General features: G+C 40.6%; 1 protein-coding gene across 3 annotated transcripts in view; it reads right to left on the reverse strand.

Annotated features, from left to right (window-relative positions):
• The window catches only part of stac (SH3 and cysteine rich domain), a 48,992-nt gene that overhangs the window by 15,083 nt on the left and 10,294 nt on the right, over positions 1–23,615 (reverse strand). For all 3 annotated transcript variants that reach the window (XM_020488300.2, XM_020488299.2, XM_031829170.1), the window contains 3 exons: positions 14,270–14,403; positions 4,656–4,737; positions 4,233–4,339 (listed from right to left, as the gene is read on the reverse strand). In XM_020488300.2, the coding sequence (XP_020343889.1) occupies positions 4,233–4,339; positions 4,656–4,737; positions 14,270–14,403 (323 nt within the window). The remainder of the gene's footprint in view (positions 1–4,232; positions 4,340–4,655; positions 4,738–14,269; positions 14,404–23,615) is intronic.

Genomic DNA, 23,615 nt, shown 5'->3' on the forward strand with positions numbered 1-23,615 from the left:
TGCAATGACTGCATTGTTTACACTTTGAGTCTTCAAGTCCTCCTCTCTGTCTAAAAGCTCAGCAGATATCTCTCCTGGAATAAGTATTTCAATCCCCTCATCATCATCATCATCATCATCTCTTCCTGGAGTAGATTTCCTTTATTGGTAATATTTACTCAACAATGTCTGTATCCAAGTACACCTTTATTGGTCATATTTACTCCACAGTGGCTGTATCCGAGTCTACCTTTATTGGTCACATTTACTCCACAGTGGATGTATCTACACCCACCAGACATGCCACCAGGGGTCTTTTCACAGCCCCAAAATCCAGAAGAAGTTCAAAAAGCGTACAGTATCATATAGAGCAATTATTGCATGGAACTCCCTTCCATCTCATGTTGTTCAAATTAACAGCAAACCTGGTTTCAAAAAACAGATAAAGCAACACCTCACGGCACAACACCTCTCCCCTATTTGACCTGGATAGTTTGTGTCTATGTATTGATGTGTAGGCAACGTGTGCCATTTTTACATTTATCTAGTTCTGTCCTTGAGCTGTTCTTGTGTTTTAATGTTCTGCATTATGTCACGTTTCATGTTTTATGTGGCCCGCAAGAAGAGTAGCTGCTGCTTTCACAACAGCTAATGGGGATCCTAATAAAATAACTAATCTGAGTACACCTTTACTGGTATATTTACACCACAGTGGCTGTATCTGAGTTTACATTTATTGTTCATATTTACTCCACTGTGGCTGTATCTGAGTACACTGTTACTGGTCATATTTATTCAACAGTGGCTGTATCTGAGTACACCGTTATTGGTCATATTTATTCAACAGTGGCTGTATCTGAGTACACCGTTATTGGTCATATTTATACCACAGTGGCTGTATCTGAGTACACCGTTATTGGTCATATTTACTCCACAGTGGCTGTATCTGAGTACACCATTATTGGTCATATTTATACCACAGTGGCTGTATCTGAGTACACCGTTATTGGTCATATTTACACCACAGTGGCTGTATCTCAGTACACTATCATTACTCAAGGCAGAGCTGGCATGCGCATACAACAACAACACCATGACTGTAGCTTTTCAATCTATACTTTGCCTTTTTGTACATTCCTTGCTGTAAGTAAGAGGCAGAGCTCACTTGGCACACACGTTAACATGAGTCTCCCGTCTATACCATTCATCCAGCGTCTCCCGTCTATACCATTCATCCAGCGTCTCCCGTCTATACCATTCATCCAGCTGAATATGATGTATTCCCTTGATCCGTCATCCATGCTCCCAGGTTAAAAGGAGTGATCGAACTCTAATTAATTAAGCTGGGAAAACAGCAGCCGTAGAACTGCGTCGGAGCACAGATACACCAACAGGTTTCCTGGGTGCCAGTGTCCCTTCTTATCTACTGCGCCCCTACATTCCGACACTCATTCATTCACAGTAAGCAAAGACGAAAGAGAAGTAAAACCAAAAAACAGAACAACATGTTATAAACACTTTGAAATCACCTGCATAATGACCATTATATTAGTAGCCTAACCACTGGAATGACATAGCCATTAGTTAATTTCGTTCTTAATCTCTATACGTTGCTGATGGGGTAGTTTCTTAAATGACATTCAGGTGGTGAATTGCTAATGAGGTAGTTTCATTACAGTTTCTCAATCCCGTACAGGCACATTTTGGATCTGTGTTGAAACGTATCTATAGCATAACAGCGATGATCAAATACTCAAATAAATTTACTGACTCAGGTGAAGAAGCCGGATGTGGAAATCCTGGGCTGGTGTGGTTACACGTGGTCTGTGTTTGTGAAGCTGGTTGGATATAATGCCAAATTCTCTAAAATGACATTGGAGGCAGCTTATGGTAGAGAAATTAACATGAAATTCTTTGGCAACAGCTAAGGTGGACATTCCTGCAGTCAGGATGCTAATTGCATCTGTTGCATTGTGTTGTGTGACAAAACTGCACATTTTAAAGTGCACTTTCATTGTCTCCAGCACCAGGTGCACCTGTATAATGACACACCTGTCAATTGGATGGATTATCTTGGCAAAGGAGAAATGCTCACGAACAGGGATGTAAACATTTTAGCGAAATAAGCTTTTTGTGAGTATGGAGCTCATGAAACATGGGACCAACTCTTTATATGTTGCGTTTATATGTTTGTTCGGTGTAGTTACTCATCAGCATATGAGGTATTTATATGGTCGTGTCATAATACGCATATGGTCATGTCTGGACTCATCCTTTACTATTATTAAGCATGCGGAATGTCATTCACCAAACTTCAGCCTATGAGCATGACACACTAAGGTAATTCCACCACGCTTGTGCAATAATCCCTTTCCTTTCTTTCAACTAATGGGCATAAATCTAGTGTATTGGGGCGGCAGGGCAAGTTCAAATCCCCGAGCTGACAAGGTACAAATCTGTCGTTCTGCCCCTGAACAGGCAGTTAACCTACTGTTCCTAGGCTGTCATTGAAAATAAGAATTTGTTCTTAACTGACTCTCCTAGTTAAATAAAGGTAAAATAAATTAGTATTTATACAGTATCAGTCAAAAGTTTGACATTGAAGAATAATAGTGAAGACATCAAAACTATGAAATAACACATAAGGAATCATGTAGAACCAAAAAAGTTTCAAACAAAATCAAAATCAAAATATATTATGAAGTATATTTGAGATTCTTCAAAGGAGCCACCCTTTGCATTGATGACAGCTTTGTACACTATTGGCATTCTTTCAACCAACTTCACCAACAGTCTCGAAGGAGTTCCCACATGCTGAGCACTTGTTGGCTGCTTTTCATTCACTCTGCGATCCAACTCATCCCAAACCAAATAGCCCTTACACAGCCTGGAGGTGTATTGGGTCATTGTCCTGCTGAAAAACAAATGATAGTCCCACTAAGAGCAAACCAGATTTGATGGCGCATTGCTGCAGAATGCTGTAGTAGCCATGATCAAAGGTGACTACCTTAAGTGTGCCTTCAATTCTAAATAAATCACTGCCAGTGTCACCAGCAAAGCACCCCCACACCATCACACCTCCTCCTCCATGCTTCACAGTGGGAACCACACATGCAGAGATCATCCATTCACCTACTCTGTGTCTTACAAAGACACGGCGGTTGGAACCAAAAATCTCAAATTTGGACTCCTCAGACCAAAGGACAGATTTCTACCAGTCTAATGTCCATTGCTCTTGTTTCTTGGCCCAAGTCAGCCTCTTCTTATTATTGGGGTTCTTTGGTAGTGGATTATTTGCAGCAATTCGACCATGAAGACCTAATTCATGCAATCTCATCTTGGAGTTGGTCTTTTACCAAATAGAGCTATCTTCTGAAAACCACCCTTACCTTGTCATAGCACAACTGATTGGCTCAAACACATTAAGAAGGAAAGAAATTCCACAAATGAACTTTTAACAAGACACACCTGTTAAATTAAATGAATTACAGGTGACAACCTTATGAAGCTGTTTGAGAGAATGCCAAGAGTGTGCAAAGCTGTCATCAAGGCAAAAGGTGGTGTCACAACTTCCGCCGAAGTCGGTCCCTCTCCTTGTTCGGGCGGCTTTCTGCGGTCGACGTCACCGGCCTTCTAGCCGTCGCCAATTTACTTTTCATTTTCCATTTGTTTTGGCTTTGTTTTACACACCTGGTTTCAATCCCCCAATTACGTGTTCATTATTTAACCCTCTGTTCCCCCATGGTTTTTTGTGAGTGATTGTTTGTATGTATACGGTCCATTATTGTGGGCTAGTTTTTGTGTTGTATATATTTCAATTCTTGAGTAAAGTATGTTCATTACTCATCTCCTGTCCTGCGCCTGACTCCTCCACACCAGCTACACACAGGCTGATTACAGGTGGATACTTTGAAGAATCTCAAAAATAAAATATATTTTGATCTGTTTAACTCTTTTTTTGGTTACTACATGATTCCATATGTGTTATTTCATAGTTTTGATGTCTTCATTATTATTCTAAATAATCAAAATAAAGAAAAATCCTTGAATGAGTAGGTCTGTCCACATTTTTGACTGGTACTGTTTGTCACCTCTTTGTCACCTCAAACCTTGTGTGTCACACCTGTTGCAGTCTTCCAATGACCTTCTACCTGCCCACCACCACCAACAATAAAATTCCATTTGTATTCTGTCTCTTATTCAGTTAAGCCTTTACTCGACTGAACTGTAATAGATTGTGTTGTTGTTCTTACAGAGTTCCTGTGGGGGGACTCGGAGACACTGGCCCTCTTGTCCCTCTGTGCCAGAGAGGTCCCAAACCGGAGAGCTTCATACACAGGGTCCACTTTACTGCCACAAGCTGGGGAGAGACACCAGAGAAGAGAAGCTCATGTCAGTCAAATCAGCCAGACAAGGACAATCTAGTTGTGCATCAATTTACTGTAAGTGCATTGACATTTTGAAAGGCAGGCCTATATAAATCACTTTGGCTTGTCTCACATTGCTTTCAACAATAAAATATATATTTTTTAAGCAAACTTCCATTGTCTTATAAAGGATTGCTGAGTGTCTTGTCATCTTCAGTTTTCTCCACTGTTCATGCACCTTGGTTTGTAATGACATTTCTTTATCTCTAGAGTGTCTCTAGAGTGCAAAGGTACATAAAGCGTGCTTACCAATGGGCATGACTTCTTTGATGCAGCCAAATTGCTCCGTTATCAGCAGTGGGGAGCTGTAGTACCTTCGAAAGCCCTTTGGCTGTGGAGGGGGAAAGAGAAGGGAGGGAAGGAGGAAGGGAGGGAAGGATGGATGGAGGGCAGGAACATCATAGTGAGTGAGGGATCAATACATCAACAGGCAGTGCAGCACACCAAAATACATTAGAGCCACTGCATAACCTAATTTCTCTATTAGTTTCCAGATGCACTATACCGTACTCTAGTCGGGGTTTGTTTCTGTTTACAACAACACAACATCATTGTTTGGTGAGACAACAACAAGCTGGCTAAAGCAGAGGAGACATTTTAGACATATCCCAAGCCAGAACAACTGGTTAAAAGCCATTTACCATTATAGACCTCTCTGTGATCACCAACTGCTGATCACTCTCCCTGCCTCAGCCATGCTAAACAATATTAAACAATGTTTAAATAAAAAATAGCTTGATGAGGGTTGAGTGAAGATGTGCAAATACAGAAATACATTGGTGGGTGGGCCTGCAGAAATTTGTGTGGGCCCAAAATAAAAAATTTCTGCTATTCTACACATTTTGCCATGAGGCTGAGATAAAATGCTGCAATTTTAAACCTAACTAAAGCTAGAACATACAGTCCCTCCGGAAAGTAAAGCCTTATTCTAAAATGTATTTTTTTTTTTATCATAATCAATCTACAAACAAAACCCATACTGACAAAGCAAAAACATGATTTTTTAAAGTATGCTAATTTTTACAAAAAAAACTATCACATATACATAAGTATTCACACTCATTCACATACAGAACTTTGTTGAAGGACCTTCGGCAGTGACTACAGCCTCAAGTCTTCTTGGGTATGATGCTACAAGCTTGGCAGACCTGTATTTGGGGAGTTTCTCCAATTATTCTCTGCAGATCCTTTCAGCATGGGGAGCGGATGGGAAGAAATCCTTTTCTTAAGAACTAGATGACATGAGTACTATAGTCAACAAGAAATGTTTTTGTTTTTTGCGGATGAAGGGATCGCGATATTAGCCTGTTTTATTTGGACTTCATATTGTGTGCTTTCATGTTTTTCTACTCCTTTTGCAAATCTTCTTTTTTTGTCTTGGTTCTTTTCAATTGTGGCTTTTACAGATGTACCAACTGCCTCTATTTCTTTTGTTGAGTTTGAGTTTATTTTTATTTTTACAGGGACAGTGCACATTAATCAACATTTCAGTAAAAGTGCCGGTTTTAGCCAGCCGGCTAATTTTCAACCGCAGTCCCTGTTGTGATACCTTGTTTATTTTTTATTTTTTATAAGGGAAGAAAAAAAAGAAGGTATCAGGATGGGGAATAAGGAAGGGGAGCTTTTGGGTGGGGAGCGTTGCTGCACAGCTATTTTCAGGTCTCTCCAGAGATGTTAAATCGGGTTCAAGCTCGGGCTCTGGCTAGGCCACTAAAGGACATTCCAAGACTTGTCCCAAAGCCAATCCTTCGTTGTCTTGTTAGAATGTGATCCTTCGCCCCAGTCTGAGGTCCTGAGTGCTCTGGAGAAGGTTTTCATCAAGGATCCCTCTGTACTTTGCTCCGTTCAACTTTTCCTAATCCTGGCTAGTCTCCGAGTCCCTGCCGCTGAAAAACATCCCCACAGCATGATGCTGCCACCACCATGCTTCACCGTAGGGATGGTGCCAGGTTTCCTCCAGAAGTGACACTTGGCATTCAGGCCAAAGGGTTCAATCTTAATTTCATCAGACCAGAGAATCTTGTTTCTCATGGTATGTGAGTCTTTAGGTACCATCTGGCAAACTCCAAACAGGCTGTCATGTGCCTTTTACTAAGTGGCTTCTGTCTGGCCACTCTACCATAAAGGCCTGATTGGTGGAGTGCTGTAGAGATGGTTGTCCATCCGGAAGGTTCTCCCCACAGAGGAACTACAGAGCTCTGTCAGAGTGACCATCGGGTTCTTGGTCACCTTCCTCACCAAGGCCCTTCTCCACCGATTGCTCAGTTTGCCTGGGCGGCCAGCCCAAGGAAGAGTCTTGGTGGTTCCAAACCTTCAATGTTTTGATACCCTTCCAAAGATCTGTGCCTCGATGCAATCCTGTCTCAGAGCTCTACGGACAATTCCCCTCGACCCCATGGCTTAGTTTTTGCCCTGACTTGGGCTGTCAACTGTGGGACCTTCTATAGACAGGTGTGTGCCTTTCGAAATCATGTCCAATCAATTGAATTTACCACAGGTGGACTCCAATCAAGTTGTAGAAACATCTCAAGGATTATCAATGGAAACAGGATGCACCTGAACTCAATTACGAGTCTCACAGCAAAGGGTCTGTATAGTTATGTAAATGAGGTTTTTCTGTTTTTTATTTTAATACATTTGCTAAAATGTCTAAAAACCTGTTTTTGCTTTGTCATTATGGGGTATTGTGTGTAGATTGCTGAGGATTTTTTATTTGTACTATCCATTTTAGATTAAGGCTGTAGCATAACAAAATATGGAAAAAGTCAAGGGGTCTGAATACTGTTAGAAAGCACTGTAGGTGTGTTGACTGTGATAATGGCACTGGATTATGAGCTGCTATGTCTGCTAAATGAAAAAATGAAATAAGCAGTGTTATGGTGCATATAGCCATAGAAACGCAGTGACATATGCCTTAATGTGGTCATATTCGTGGCCTTTTGGAGGTGTGGTTTTCAGTTAGTTCTTTTTTGTCACCCATCCCATGAAAGGTAATGTCATTCCAGTGCACTTCTTGCTATAAATTATATCTGATGGTGTTTAGGTAAAAATACAAAAAATGTCTCATTTGGAATACTGACAAGTAGAGAGCATTCCAAAAAATTTTGCTCAGTCTGATCTGCCGGGTCCACCCGGTCCCGCCCATACCTACGTGGCTAGATTAGTCCAGCATCAATTCCGTTTCTTTGACTAGTTTGTGTACAGTTAGTACAGCTCAGTTGACAGATTGCCATACTGCAGATTTCTGGTCCCATATCCACATAGTCTCAGAGGAGGAGTGCTGGTCTCGGATCAGTTTTTTGCCTTTTAGAACGTAATGAATTAGATGGGGGACCTGATCCTAGATTTACTACTCTACTCTGAGACACTTTTTGAATACAGTTCCAGAGTCATTAACAGGATGTTTACCAGTCCTTGTGCTGTTATGATCTGTCCCATTCCTCACGTACCAAGTGCAAACAAGGACACATGTCTATCATCTACAGTGCCTTCGGAATGTATTCAGACCCCTTGACTTTTTCCACATTTTGTTACTTTACAGCCTTATTCTAAAATGTATGAAATAAATAAAAAAATCCTCAGCAATTCACAATACCCCATAATGACAAAGCAAAAACAGGTTTTTAGAAATTGTTGCAAATGTATAAATAATAAAAAACAGAAATACCTTATTCAGACCCTTTGCTATGAGACTCAAAATTGAGCTCAGGTGCATCCTGTTTCCATTGATCATCCTTGAGATGTTTCTGTATTTGGAGTCCACCTGTAGCAAATTCAATTGATTTGACATGATTTAGAAAGGCACACACCTGTCTATATAAGGTCCCACAGTTGACATTGCATGTCAGAGCAAAAAACAAGCAATAAGGTCAAAGGAATTGTCCATAGACCTCCAAGACAGGATTGTGTCGAGGCACAGATCTGGGGAAGGGTACTAAAAAATGTCTGCAGCATTGAAGGTCCCCAAGAACACAATGGCCTCCATCATTCTTAAATGGAAGAAGTTTGGAACCACCATGAGTCTTCCTAGAGCTGGCCGCCCGGCCAAACTGAGCAATCGGGATAAGGGCCTTGGTGAGTGAGGTGATTAAGAGCCCGATGGTCCTTCTAACAGAGCTCTAGAGTTTCTCTGTGGAGATGGGTGAACCTTTCAGAAGAACAACCACTCCACCAATCAGGTCTTTATGGTAGAATGGCCAGATGGAAGCCACTCCTCAGTAAAAAAGGCACATGACAGTCTGCTTGGAGTTTGCCAAAAGGCACCTAAAGACTGTCACACCATGAGAACCAAGATTTCTGATCTGATAAAACCAAAATTGAACTCGTTGGCCTGAATGTCAAGTGTCACGTCTGGAGGAAACCTGGCGCTACCCCTACGGTGAAGCATGGTCGTGGCAGCATCATGCTGTGGGATGTTTTTCAGCGGCAGGGACTGGGAGAATAGTCAGGATCGAGGAAAAGATGAACGGAGCAAAGTTCAGAGAGACCTCAGACTGGGGCAAAGGTTCACCTTCCAACAGGACAACGACCCTAAGCACACAGCCAAGACAACTCAGGAGTGGCTTCGGGACAAGTCTCTGAATGTCCTTGAGTGGCCCAGCCAGAGCCTGGACTTTAACCCAATCTAACATCTCTGGAGAGACCTGAAAATAGCTGTGCAGCAACGCTCCCCATCCAACCTAAAAGAGCTTGAGAGGATCTGCAGAGAATAATTTGAGAAACTCCCAAATACAGGTGTGCCAATATATGTTTGCCAGGTGTGCCGAGCTCAAGAAGACTTGAGGCTGTAATCGCTGCCAAAGGTACTTCAACAAAATATTGAGTGAAGGGTCTGAATACTTATGTAAATGTAAAATTTCCATTTTTATTTTTAATAAATTGGGTAAAAATATCTTCACCTGTTTTTGCTTTGTCATTATGGGGTATTGTGATGTCATTATGGGGTATTGTGATGTCATTATGGGGTATTGTGATGTCATTATGGGGTATTGTGATGTCATTATGGGGTATTGTGATGTCATTATGGGGTATTGTGATGTCATTATGGGGTATTGTGTGTTGATTGATGAGGGGAAACATGTATTTAATACATTTGTAACATAGCAAAATGTGGAAAAAGTCAAGGGGTATGAATACTTTAAGAAGGCACAGTATCTAACCATGACGTTTCAGTGTTACCTTCTCCCATACAATCAATATTTCCCATCAGAGATGTCATTCATACATCCAGAAAAATTACAGTGGATGGCCTCCATTTTCAGAATTTCAGTTTCTCGCCCAAGAAAATAGTAATTATCTTAGGCAAGGATGGTAATGTCAGTGCAATACATGACAAGACAAGTAGGTAGAATAATTAAACTACAGATGTAGGATCTTATTTTGATCACCCTGTTGCAGGAGAACTGTCCTGCAATGCAATACATTTTAAACTTGTGTATTTGAGGTTTAAAAAAAGGCTTCTGAAGTTTGTAATTTCCACTTTGACATTTTAGACTTGATTTTCCTTACGAAAAATGTATCAATCCATACAAAAATGCCTATTACTTATAATCCACATAGTAATTCACATTTCCTGTGGCCGCAGGATTATTTTCCTGCTGTAGCAAACTGGCTCAAATTAAGATCCTACATCTTTAGGTGTTTATCACATACTAAGCTTATCAAAACAAGGACAGATTCACCTTGGTATCATATACAGTGAAAGGTCATTTCAAAATCGGGTATTAACTGACAATGAAATCAACTTATTGTGTTTAGGTGTTTGGCAGCCACTATTCCTGCAATAAGCACAGCCACTATGCCTCAACTGTACAAAAAAGACGCATTTCTGTTTGATTAAATTTTGTATAATCAACCGTGGGTTCAGGCAATCTGCATGTGTAATCTGCCTTGATTAATTCTCAATGTGCCTCGGCTGGTAATGAGAAGGTAAAAGAAGCAACTCTTGAACTTTATAAGCACCTCTGAAGTGCCACCCAATGTCAGGCCCTGCCAGAGGCAAGCTCCTTAATGAAAAGGTTGTCTGGTTGATGCATGAGACCACTGAAACTCATCTACTGAAATAACATGGAGGTTTGAATCCAGTTTGAATGGTCACTGGTCAAAAGTGTGGAATTCTCGTTGTGATAGTCATGTTAACTGTTTGGGAAATATAAAAGGATGTATGTTTTCACTGACTGTCATGCAGTACACATATTGGTAGGATAGCCTATACCTACAGTGTGAATATTATAGGCTGTGTTTACACAGGCAGCCATATTCTGATCTAAAAAAACAAAACGAATTGGTCAGAATTGGGCTGCCTGTGTAAACGCAGCCATATTGACTGAAATACTAAGAAAGTTGATTTCAGCTGTAGTATGTAAGTGGCCATTTCATATGACTATGTCTAATCTAATCTAGTCACTGTTTCACTGTTATGAGATGTCATGGTATAATATTTTGATCTTCAACTCAAACAACACATTATGATATATATTTGGTTTCATGTACTCTCTTTTTTCTCTGACCAAATTCTCTTGCCAAGAGAAATAAGCAGGGTTGAAGAAATACAACCTGCCACATTTTGAGAAACCTTAATTTAGAGGCTAGCCCAACTGGGAGTATATTCCCTTATTTTATGCTTGACCCCTCAACCTCATTTTCCACTCCTGAAAGCTGATCCCTATCTCCATGAGCCTCATCCTCAATGCATTAGGCAGCTCATGGAAAAAGGAAAATGGAGGACAAAGGGAACACTTGTCTTCCTGTATCCTGAGCAGTCTCATGGTCACGGTACACAAGGTTCACTAAACCAAAGTCAATCCTGATCACCCCTGTTTAATCCCACCCATTCCTGGCCAGTTCTTTATTTCAGCTCAGTAATGTCCAGTTATCCCCAATGATTCCCTGTCAATCCCAGTGAATTCCCTCCCATTCAGGCCAGGGGCACCTGGACTCTGGAGGAGTAAGTCACTGGAGAGCCAAGCAAATGGGAATCACACATGACGGAACCGCACACGCTATATATTTTCCGCGTGGGACGTGTGATTCGGTGTGAATGACTAAAAAGCCCCAGTACAGTCGTGACTGCCAGTTCCCCAGAGTACATTGGACAACAGCGAAATGACAGATTGGTCTTGGCATTCTCTGCAACCAGCCCCCCCCCCCTCATTAAAATGCAAGCTCACAGTTCACATACTGAGATAAATGAGGGAGAGTGATGAATCACACTGTATACAATGGAATTGTCTGATAATAGGAGGACACAATACAAGCTAAGAAAGTGTAAGTTCGACCCAGTCAGAAATATGGATATTTCAGATAATGGCCAATAAAGTGTTCTTCTTTTTCTACTATTATATCACCTTTTTTATGAGCTGCTTATCGACTCCTGTGGCAGTGGACTTTCAGCACCACCATGATTATTCAATTCCGTAATTGCAGTACCGCATTACTAATCTACCTTTCATGTCTTTGTGATGAGTACATGAACCCCTCTGGAGTCCTGCCTCGCTGCACAATATGTTCCGCATCACAGCTTTAATCTGGTATTCTGGTGGGACAGTTGAGACAAATATCCATGAATCATACTAAGCAACAGGCTGCAATCGCCATGGTGTACTTCTAACAGAATGGCATATAGCACTTCAATATATTCCAATGTAATAAAAAGATTCCTCGAGGCCCGACCTATTGACCTTGGATTAATGCTTAATGCGGGGAGAAATACTGTAGGCACGAAGGGAGCTTGATTTTATTTTATTTTATTAGGATCTCTTTTAGTCCCCATTTGGACTAATCTTCTAAGAGTCCTTAACATTAAAATACAATTTATAATACAAACACACTTTCACATATAACACACTATTACAAACATACATTATACACAAGCATAATGACCCAATAAATACTCAATCTAAAAAAATATTGATTCTTCATCTACTATAGTCCCACAACATTTCTATATACTATATTTAAATAGTTTTTAAATAATGTTTAAACTTATATATTGAAAGGTTTCTAGTTTGCTCAGTTAATTTATTCAATTTCTTTATTGCTCTAAATCGAAATGTTCTTTTGCCCATTTCTTTGTTCTGTCTGGATAACACATAGATGGTGGACAATCTATTCCTAGTATTTACAGAATGTCTGTCTCTTACCAACTGAATACTGTTCTGTCTGGATAACACATAGATGGTGGACAATCTATTCCTAGTATTTACTGAATGTCTGTCTCTTACCAACTGAATACTGTTCTGTCTGGATAACGCATAGATGGTGGACAATCTATTCCTAGTATTTACAGAATGCCTGTCTCTTACCAACTGAATACTGTTCTGTCTGGATAACGCATAGATGGTGGACAATCTATTCCTAGTATTTACAGAAAGTCTGTCTCTTACCAACTGAATACTGTTCTGTCTGGATAACGCATAGCTGGTGGACAATCTATTCCTAGTATTTACAGAATGTCTGTCTCTTACCAACTGAATACTGTTCTGTCTGGATAACGCATAGATGGTGGACAATCTATTCCTAGTATTTACGGAAAGTCTGTCTCTTACCAACTGAATACTGTTCTGTCTGGATAACGCATAGATGGTGGACAATCTATTCCTAGTATTTACGGAAAGTCTGTCTCTTACCAACTGAATACTGTTCTGTCTGGATAACGCATAGATGGTGGACAATCTATTCCTAGTATTTACGGAAAGTCTGTCTCTTACCAACTGAATACTGTTCTGTCTGGATAACGCATAGATGGTGGACAATCTATTCCTAGTATTTACAGAATGTCTGTCTCTTACCAACTGAATACTGTTCTGTCTGGATAACGCATAGATGGTGGACAATCTATTCCTAGTATTTACGGAAAGTCTGTCTCTTACCAACTGAATACTGTTCTGTCTGGATAACGCATAGATGGTGGACAATCTATTCCTAGTATTTACAGAATGTCTGTCTCTTACCAACTGAATACTGTTCTGTCTGGATAACGCATAGATGGTGGACAATCTATTCCTAGTATTTACGGAAAGTCTGTCTCTTACCAACTGAATACTGTTCTGTCTGGATAACGCATAGATGGTGGACAATCTATTCCTAGTATTTACGGAAAGTCTGTCTCTTACCAACTGAATACTGTTCTGTCTGGATAACGCATAGATGGTGGACAATCTATTCATGGTATTTACGGAAAGTCTGTCTCTTACCAACTGAATACTGTTCTGTCTGGATAACGCATAGATGGTGGACAATCTATTCCTAGTATTTACGGAAAGTCTGTCTCTTACCAACTGAATACCATTGTGAATAGAACTTGGCCGTTTTAAATGATGTATATTATAAAATAAGCATGTTTTTTTTTCAATTATCTTGTCGATTGATGACCAACCAAGAACACTGCGCATGACTGCAACAGAAGAACCATATCTCCGCCTTAAAACAATCCTTGCTGCTTTATTCTGTGCATTCTGCAGCCTCCTAACTTCACTAGATGATGCATTTCCCCAGACCACAGAACAATAGTTCACTTGACTCTCAACCAATCAATGCCTGTGTTATTTGCTGAAGGATTTTCCCTGGTAAATATTTAGCTATCCTTCTGATTATGCATGCTGGAGCTTGATGGCACCGATGATGTTAATACAACATTTTCAATACATTCTCTGGTTAGCTGGGGAGAACACTGACGACCCTGATGACAATGACAGTGATAGAATATAGATGTAACTCTATGGATGATGACGGTGATGATGTCATTGATGATGACATTGATGACGACACTAATGGTGACATCGGTGATGATGTCCATAGAGATACAGTATATATATAATACCTTTGTTCTATATTTAATTCTGTGATGATGTTCAGGCTCTTACCAGCTTGCCTTGGCAGCGTTGAGATCCCACTCCTTTCTCACACTTGTGGTGGATGCTCATCTTGCAGGCTTTGCAGCGGAGGCCATGTTTGGCCGTGTTGCCTGCCAGCATCACCACATGCTTGGAGGTGGTACCTGTCAAAAAAGCACAACATGAAGTCCATTTCATCTTTAAAGTGCCATCAAAGTTTTGTGATGTATTCAAAAATTATTTGGCTGAATTATCTACAATTCCCATGACAGAATACGATTCCCAAAACACAATTCATTCAACATTTTCCACGACAGAAAAAAGAGGATTCAATCACAACTACCATGTCATGTCATAACTGCTTTAATCAGACTACAGGAGAAGGAATAGAGGACAGGTGAGTTAACTCAGTTTTGTTGTAATCACGGTCGTTGCAGTTAAAAGTACTACTCAGACATTGCCCATTTGCAGTGCTGTCAATCTCTGACACAGCAGTGTTCACCTTGAGAGTGCAGTGGACCATACATTTGCCTAGACATGACCGTCTGGTTAAGGTAATCAAATCCAAAGTTAAATTAAAAACTGAATAAATATGATCTCCCTCAACCCCAAATCATGTCCCCAAACTTCCTCTCTTAAAGTTTCATTAAATTTGAACCAACTTAATCCAATACTCTTCTCCTCAGTGTCTAGATGCGCTTCTGTTCACCTTCAATATCTTTTCAGTTTCTGGATACAAAGGAAGTTTGATGCGAAAAATCCCCATGCGGAATGATGCCTCCTGTCTATGTGTCTACACCACTAGTGGTTTCATTGATGTATGAGTCACAGACATTGGAATAATTGAAGACTAATTAGGCTTAATTGCATTCAGAAGTTATGAAACAGACAATGTGACTGTCTGTAAGCAAGAGAGAGAGACAGCAGTGTAGCTTATGTAGAGGAGTCAGGCGCAGGACAGCAGATTTGAGTAAATAAATGTAATTTACTCAAAAATAGACAAATACAATACAATAAAGCGAGCCCACATAACGGACCAAATTACATATAAACAATCACTCACAAACTAACATGGGGGAACAGAGGGTTAAATAATGAACAAATAATTGGGGGATTGAAACCAGGTGTGTAAGACAAAGACAAAACAAATGGAAAATGAAAAGTGGATCGGCGATGGCTAGAAGGCCGGTGACGTCGACGGCCGAACGCCGCCTGAACAAGGAGAGGGACCGGCTTCGGCGGAAGTTGTGACGGCTGACAATCTGGTGCCTCTGTCCCCAACCATGGAGGGACTACAGCAGCAGCTAGATCATCAGCACAGATTCTGTCAGACTTGGGCTCTGACAGCTAATTTCAGTAAGACAGTAAGTGTTTTGAAAAAATTCCAGTTGCCATGACCATAAATACAAATTTCACCTAGACATTGTTGCCCTAGAGCACACAAAACACGATACCTACCACGATACCTACCTCAGCCTAAACATCCGCACCTCAGGTAACTCACACAAGGCTGTGAACGCAAGAGTAAGGCCATAATGTATTATTCCAGCCCAGCTGCAATTTAGATTTTGGCCACTAGCAGTGTGTGTGCAAAGTTTTAGATTGATCCAATGAACCATGGCATGCACAAAGACTGCACAAATGTGCCAATTTTGTTCAAAACTGTGCACTCTCCTCAAACAATAGCATGGTATTTTTTCACTGTAAAAGCTACTGTAAATTGGACAGCACAGTTAGATTAACAAGAATTTAAACTTTCTGCCAATATCAGATATGTCTATGTCCTGGGAAATGTTCTTGTTACTTACAACCTCATGCTAATCACATTAGCCAATGTTAGTTCAACCGTCCCGTGGACAGGACACCGATCCCGAAGAAGTTTAATCAAATAGCCATTCAATTCTACAAACACATAAAAATAAGTGATTCTTAAACCATAACAAAGCCCTCACCTACAGAGAGATGAACCTGGAGAAGAGTCCCCTCTGCCAGCTTGTACGGGGACTCTGCTCACAAACAAAAATAAACCCCACAGAGCCCCAGGACAGCAACACAATTAGACCCAACCAAATCATGAAAAACTAAAAGATCAATTGGCTATACTGGAAATAAATATATATTTTTTAAACATAGAAAACTAGAATGTTATTTGGCCCTAAGCAGAGAGCACAAAGTAGCAGAATACCCAACATTAAGGAAAGCTTTGACTATATACAGACTCAGATGGTATTGCCTTGCATAGGCAGACCTGTCTCTCAAGAGTAAACAGGCTATGTTCCCACTGCCCACAAAATGAGGTGGAAACCAAGCTGCACTACCTAACCTCCTGAAAACTGTATGACCATATCAGAGACAGATATTTCCCACAGATTACACAGACCCACAACGAATTTGAAAACAATTCCAATTTTGATAAACTCCCATATCTATTAGGTGAAATACTACAGTGTGCCATCACAGTAGTAAGATTTGTGACCTGTTGCAACACGAAAAGGGCAACCAGTGGAGCACAAACACCATTGTATAACCTATATTTATCTGTTTATTTAATTTCCATTTCATACTTCAACTATTTTCACATTGTTATAGAGAGAGGAGAGATATAGCGGAAGAGAGAGAGAAAGAGAGATAGTGTGAGCAGAAGAGAGAGAAAGAAAAGGAGATAGAGAGAGAGAGCATTGTTTGGGTCAAGGAAACCTGGTGATGATAGCAGATGCTCGGCACTATCTTTCTGATTGACTGCCAAATTTTAATGAATGGTATTTTTTTGGGGGGGGGGGGGAATCAGCAGCACACTTTGGCTTTCTGTAAATAAAGTGAGTTTTTTTCCGAAGACATATGCCATGAGGATCGTATCACTTGGCTCTCAATCTGTGACCCTTGGTTTCAGCCTCACTAAGGCAAATTAACCTTTTACTGCAGTGGGCTAAATCAGGGCCACACAGAGTGTTCCTTGGTAGTATTGAAACAAATCTACTTTGAAACAAAAGTATACACCTGACACACATGGTTATGGTCTTCTGTACCATTTCAGATATAGAGTTGAAATGTATTCAATGTTGAGTTTGCATCTCAATGTTACACTTCATATACAGTATGAGTCAAAGGTTTGTACATCCCTACTCCTTCAAGGATTTTTCTTTATTTGTACTATTTTCTACATTGTAGAATAATAGTGAAGACATCAACACTATGAAATAACACATATGGAATCATGTAGAACCCCAAAAAGTGTTAAACAAATATATTTTATATTTGAGATTCGTCAAAGTAGCCATCCTTTGCCTTGATGACAGCTTTGCACACTCTTGGCATTCTCTCAACCAGCTTCATGTGGTAGTCACCTGGAATGCATTTCAATTAACAAGTTCATTTGTGGAATTTTTTTCCTTCTTAATGCGTTTGAGCCAATCAGTTGTGTTGTGACAAGGTAGGCGTGGTATACAGAAGATAGCCATATTTAGTAAAATACCAAGTCCATATTAGGGCAAGAACAGCTCAAATAAGCAGAGAAACGACAGTCCATCATTACTTTAAGACATAAAGGTGTCACACCCTGATCTGTTTCACCTGTCTTTGTGCTTTTCTCCACCTCCTTCCAGGTGTCGCCCATCTTCCCCATCACAGGTATATTATTTATACCTGTGTTCTCTGTTTGCCTGTTGCCAGTTTGTTTTGTTCGTCAAGACTACCAGCACTTTCCCCCTTGCTCCTGTCTGTTTCTAGTTCCTGTTTTCTAGTTTTCCCCGTTTTTACCATTCTGCCAGCCCGGACCCTGAGCCTGCATGCCGATCTGTACCCTGTCACACCACACTGGATTATTGACCTCTGCCTGCACTGACCCTGAGAATGCCTGCCATTCTGTACCTTTTGTACTCTAATCTGGATTGCTGACCTCTGCCTACCCTTGACGTGTTGTTTTGCCTGCCCCCTGTTCTAATAATAAACTGTTGTTACTTCGACACTGTCTGCATCTGGAATTTTCCTAAAACGTGATAGAAGGTCAGTCAATATGGAACATTTCAAGAACTTTGACAGTTTCTTCAAGTGCAGTCGCAAAAACCATCAAGCGCTATGATGAAACTGGCTCTCATGAGGACCGCCACAGGAAAGGAAGACCCAAAGCTACCTCTGATGCAGAGGATAAGTTTAATAAAATTAACTGCACCTCAGATTGCAACCCAAATAAATGCTTCACAGAGTTCAAGTAACAGACACATCTCAACATCAACTGTTCAGAGGAGACTGTGTGAATCAGGTTTTCATGATTGAATTGTGCAAAGAAATCACTACTAAAAGACACCAATAATAAGAAGGGACTTGCTTGGGCCAAGAAACACGAGCAATGGACATTAGAGTGGTGGAGATCTGTCCTTTGGTTCCAACCGCCATGTCTTTGTGAGACGCAGAGTAGGTAAACAGATGATCCCTGCGCGTTCGGTTCCCACCGTGAAGCATGGAGGAGGAGGTGTGGTGTTGTGGGAGTGATTTGCTGGTGACACTGTCAGTGATTTATTTAGAATTCAAGGCACACTTTATTTATTTGTATTTTTTTTGTTACCCCGTTTTTCTCCCCAATTTTCGTGTCCTCCGAAACACGACCCACCAAGCCACACTACTTCTTGACTTTTTGCTTGCTTCAACCCAGCCGCACCAATGTGTTGGAGGAAACACCGTCCACCTGTCGACCATGTCAACATGCATGCGCCGCCCAGCCCGCCACAGGAGTCACTAGAGCATGACTGGAAAAGGACATCTCGGCAGGCCAAACCCTCTCAAAATCCGGACGATAATGGGCCAATTGTGCACTGCCCCATGAATCTCCTGGTCGCGGCCGGCTGCGACACGGTCCAGTATCGAACCGGGATCTGTAGTGACGCAGCTAGCATTGCGATGCAGTGCCTTAGACCGCTGTGCCACTCGGGAGGCCCATTTCAAGGCACACTTTAACCAGCATGGCTACCACAACATTCTGCAGCAATACGCCTTCCCATCTGGTTTGAGCTTAGTGGGACTATCATTTGACTGGTACTATACATCACAGTAGACTGAAATTTAACAAAAGCATTTGACATAGAAACATAAAAAACATTTATTCATTATGAAATTCTAACAGAATATTAATAACATTACACCTATGAGGCAACAAGAGGGACATTTGGTCATTTAACTGCAGGAAAGGCATACACATACACACTTTATCTTCAGATTTAATATAGAAGCTTAGTACTTTTTAATCAAATATAAATTCATTCCTGACCACATACCACGCTAGTGGCATGTAGCGTGTGGCTGGCCTGAAAAACTGTAGTAAACTGATTAAACTAAATGTCCTTAATACTGGATTGTAATATCACACGGTTTACACCCAAGTACATCTGTGTCTAGTCCATTTTTGTCTCAACCCATTTCCCTCTCTTTTCTGCCCATGTTTTGATTGGCTATGTACAGTAGACTTTACGGTAGAATGTTCCTATGAAACATCACTGATATTTCATTCCATAGACAATGTTTCTTACATAATAATGTTAAAATGCTACATAAAGTGCCTATTCGACTGTCAGCAATATGCCACGGTGAAGCCCCACTGCCATTTGTCATTTGTCTAGCAAAACGTTTGCTTCCAGGACTTCATTGATTAATCAATGAGCACGTGCCCATGCAGCCCAGAACCTATACGCGTGTGGATATGTGAAACACAATCGATCGATTCCTTCACATCGCACAGAGGCAGAGTAAGGCCTGTTTTGTTTGACTTCTATCAGCAACTATGTTGACCTACTGCACAGCCATCATTCAATATTAACAGTGGAATCTGGATTAGCAGTGAGATGTGTTACATGCCCAAATTATAGCAGTGAAACCTGATCCATAGGATGAGAGCTGACATGAGATATGTGGCACTGAACAAGCTGAACACACCACTCTTCCCTTCATCCCCACATACTACAGTACTTACTATAGAATTATGTAGTAAACTGTAGTATACTGTAGAATACTATACTACACACTGTCCATCATTCATGTATAGTACTATACTATATACTATACTACACAACATCCCTCGTTCATGTGTAGTACTTAGTATAGCATTTTTTTATATACGGTAGAATACTGTCATGACTGTCCTGATCAGGTCACGGTTACAGGAGACCACAACCCTACAGATTATCTCTCAACCCCAACAGAGGAAGAGCCCCTGGTAAATCTCAGGCCACAGACAAATTCCTTTGTCCTGTTACTATGGAGAACCAGCCTCAGAGCATTAAACATGAAATAAAGGGACTTTGGAACAATGGTTTCCATCAGCCACAATGGTGGTCATGACGATAGATGGAATATGAAAATGTATGTCATTTTTGTTTTGTTATTAAAGGTTAATAGATGACGTTATTACAAAAACATTGTAACGTGAAGAGTTTTCCTAGTATATGTTTGATGTTTATACATTGTACGTTGTGTGGAAAATATCCAAATCAAAGAGAATGTTTTGGGGAAGATGAAGTTGAAGAAGTTAGTGGATTTGAGTCAAATCTAGACCTTGCCCTCTTAACTTGGTACACCCAGAGAATTGCCCTAAAGGCGGTTACGCCCACTTCTGACCCATAAAACCCAAATGTATATTTCTCTCGTGTACTTTCTTTTTTCTCTCTCTCTTTGAAATCCCCATTTTGGTTAACACGCGCCATAGTGTGTTGGCCCGTTATACTAAGTTCTAATCAATAGCCTATAATGTGTTTTGTCTATGTGTACCTTTTAACATCATTTTAGCTTTTTAGTAAATAAATATTCAACTAAGATTGGTGTGGTACGAACTCATTGGTGAGACCCGAGTCCGTGCAGATTCACGGACTATACGACGTTCAGAACGAGATGGTAGAGGTAACTGGTTAATTAGCGGCTGTTGTAAAATCAATATTCTTTGAGTTAATTTGGGAAATAGAAACTCAATAAAAACTAGTTTTCCCATGGTGCCCCAGGTTAATTAGTTAATAATTGCTTGATTCAGTTAATCACGCAATTAGAAACTATAATCATTCGATGAGCAACAGTCATCACATTAACTAATACAACGTCACGACAATACTATAGTGAATTTTACATTATTATCCACACAAAAAGTAGTAAATATTACAGAAATGTCTGCAAACACTGCAGTCCGCAAAAACACTACAGTATTTAATTTGCATATACCCTGTCCATTCCCCTCCCCCATATGCACATTTGTGCCACCCGTAAGAGAGAAACCTACATGCAAAGTATAGACCATATATTGTGTTCCTTATGGTTATAGAAAAGAGAAGAAGATCTGATCCCTCCATTCAGAATCCAGTCCTACCTACAGTTGAAGTAGAAAGTTTACATACACATTAGCCAAATACATTTAAACTCTGTTTTTCACAATCCCTGACATTTAATTTAAAAAATTCCCTGTTTAGGTCAGTTAGGATCACCACTTTATTTTAAGAATGTGAAATGTCAGAATAACAGAAGAGAGAATGATTTATTTCAGCTTTTATTTCTTTCATCACATTCCCAGTGGGTCAGAAGTTTACATACACTCAATTAGTATTTGGTAGAATTGCCTTTAAATTGTTTAACTTGGGTCAAACGTTTCGGGTAGCCTTCCACAAGCTTCACACAATAAGTTGGGTAAATTTTGGCCCATTCCTCCTGACAGCGCTGGTGTAACAGAGACAGGTTTGTAGGCCTCCTTGCTCGCACACGCTTTTTCAGTTCTGTCCAGAAATGTTATATGGGATTGAAGTCAGGGCTTTGTGATGGCCACTCCAATACCTTGACTTTGCTGTCCTTCCATTTGGAAGACCCATTTGCGACCATGCATTAACTTCCTGACTGATGTCTTGAGATGTTGCTTCAATATAACCACATAATTTTCCTCCCTCATGAAGCCATCTATTTTGTGAAGTGCACCAGTCCCTCCTGCAGCAAAGCACCCCCACAACATGATGCTGCCACCCCCATGCTTCACGGTTGGGATGGTGTTTTTGCTCCAAACATAACGATGGTCATTATGGCCAAACAGTTTCATCAGACCAGAGGACATTTCCCCAAAAAGTACGATCTTTGTCCCCATGTGCAGTTGCAAACCATAATCTGTCTTTTTTATTGCGGTTATGGAGCAGTGGCTTCTTCCTTGCTTAGTGGCCTTTCAGGTTATGTCGATATAGAACTCGTTTCACTGTGGATATAGATACTTTTGTACCTGTTTCCTCCAGCATCTTCACAAGGTTCTTTGCTGTTGTTCTGGGATTGATTTGCACTTTTCTCACCAAAGTACATTCATCTCTAGGAGACACGCCTCTCCTTCCTGAGCGGTATGACGGCTGCATGGTCCGATGGTGTTTATACTTGCGTACTATTGTTTGTACAGATGAACGTGGTACCTTCAGGCGTTTGGAAATTGCTCCCAAGGACGAACCAGACTTGTGGAGATCTACAATAAAAATGTTGAGGTCTTGGCTGATTTCTTTTGATTTTCCCATGATGTCAAGCAAAGAGGCATTGTGTTTGAAGGTAGGCCTTGAAATACATCCACAGGTACACCTCAAATTGACTCAAATGATGTCAATCAGAAGCTTCTAAAGCCATGACATCGTTTTCTGGAATTTTCCAAGCTGTTTAAAGGCACAGTCAACTTAGTGTATGTAAACTTCTGACTCACTGGAATTGTGATACAGTGAATTATAAGTTAAATAATCTGTCTGTAAACAATTGTTGGAAAAAGTATTTGTGTCACGCACAAAGTAAATGTCCTAACCGACTTGACAAAACTATAGTTTGTTAACAAGAAATTTGTGGAGTGGTTGAAAACAAGTTTTAATGACTCCAACCTAAGTGGATGTAAACTTTCGACTTCAACTGTACCTACCTACAGTATCTACAGTACCTATAAAGGTTATGGAAAATGAGCTCCTTTACCATTTCTCCAGTAGGCTTCCTCAAGGAGAAAGCACCCCACTTCTATGTCAAATATAATAAAACAAAAACACTACCGTAAATACTACAGTGGATACTACAGTGAAGTCTGCAACAACACTAAAGTGAATACTCTAGTATTCATATGGGATCCCTCCAAAGAAACTTCAACCAGAGGGAAAGCTAGGTCCTTGTCATGCAGTCTGCTCCTGTGTTGCTGGACTAAGCCTCATTAATACTCAACAACAGGAGTCATTAGTGATACTGATCTGTTTTTGCTCTCTTGACAACTCCTTATGGCTTGAGTAGGCTAAAGCACAAACAGACCTGGGACCAGCCTACAGACAGACCTGGGACCAGGCTACAGACAGATCTGGGAATATGATCCTTGTCAACAAGGCCACAAACAAACCAACAGCAACTGTAAACCAGAGAG

Source organism: Oncorhynchus kisutch, linkage group LG7 (assembly GCF_002021735.2).
Source record: "Oncorhynchus kisutch isolate 150728-3 linkage group LG7, Okis_V2, whole genome shotgun sequence".
Classification (NCBI taxonomy): Eukaryota; Metazoa; Chordata; class Actinopteri; order Salmoniformes; family Salmonidae; genus Oncorhynchus; species Oncorhynchus kisutch.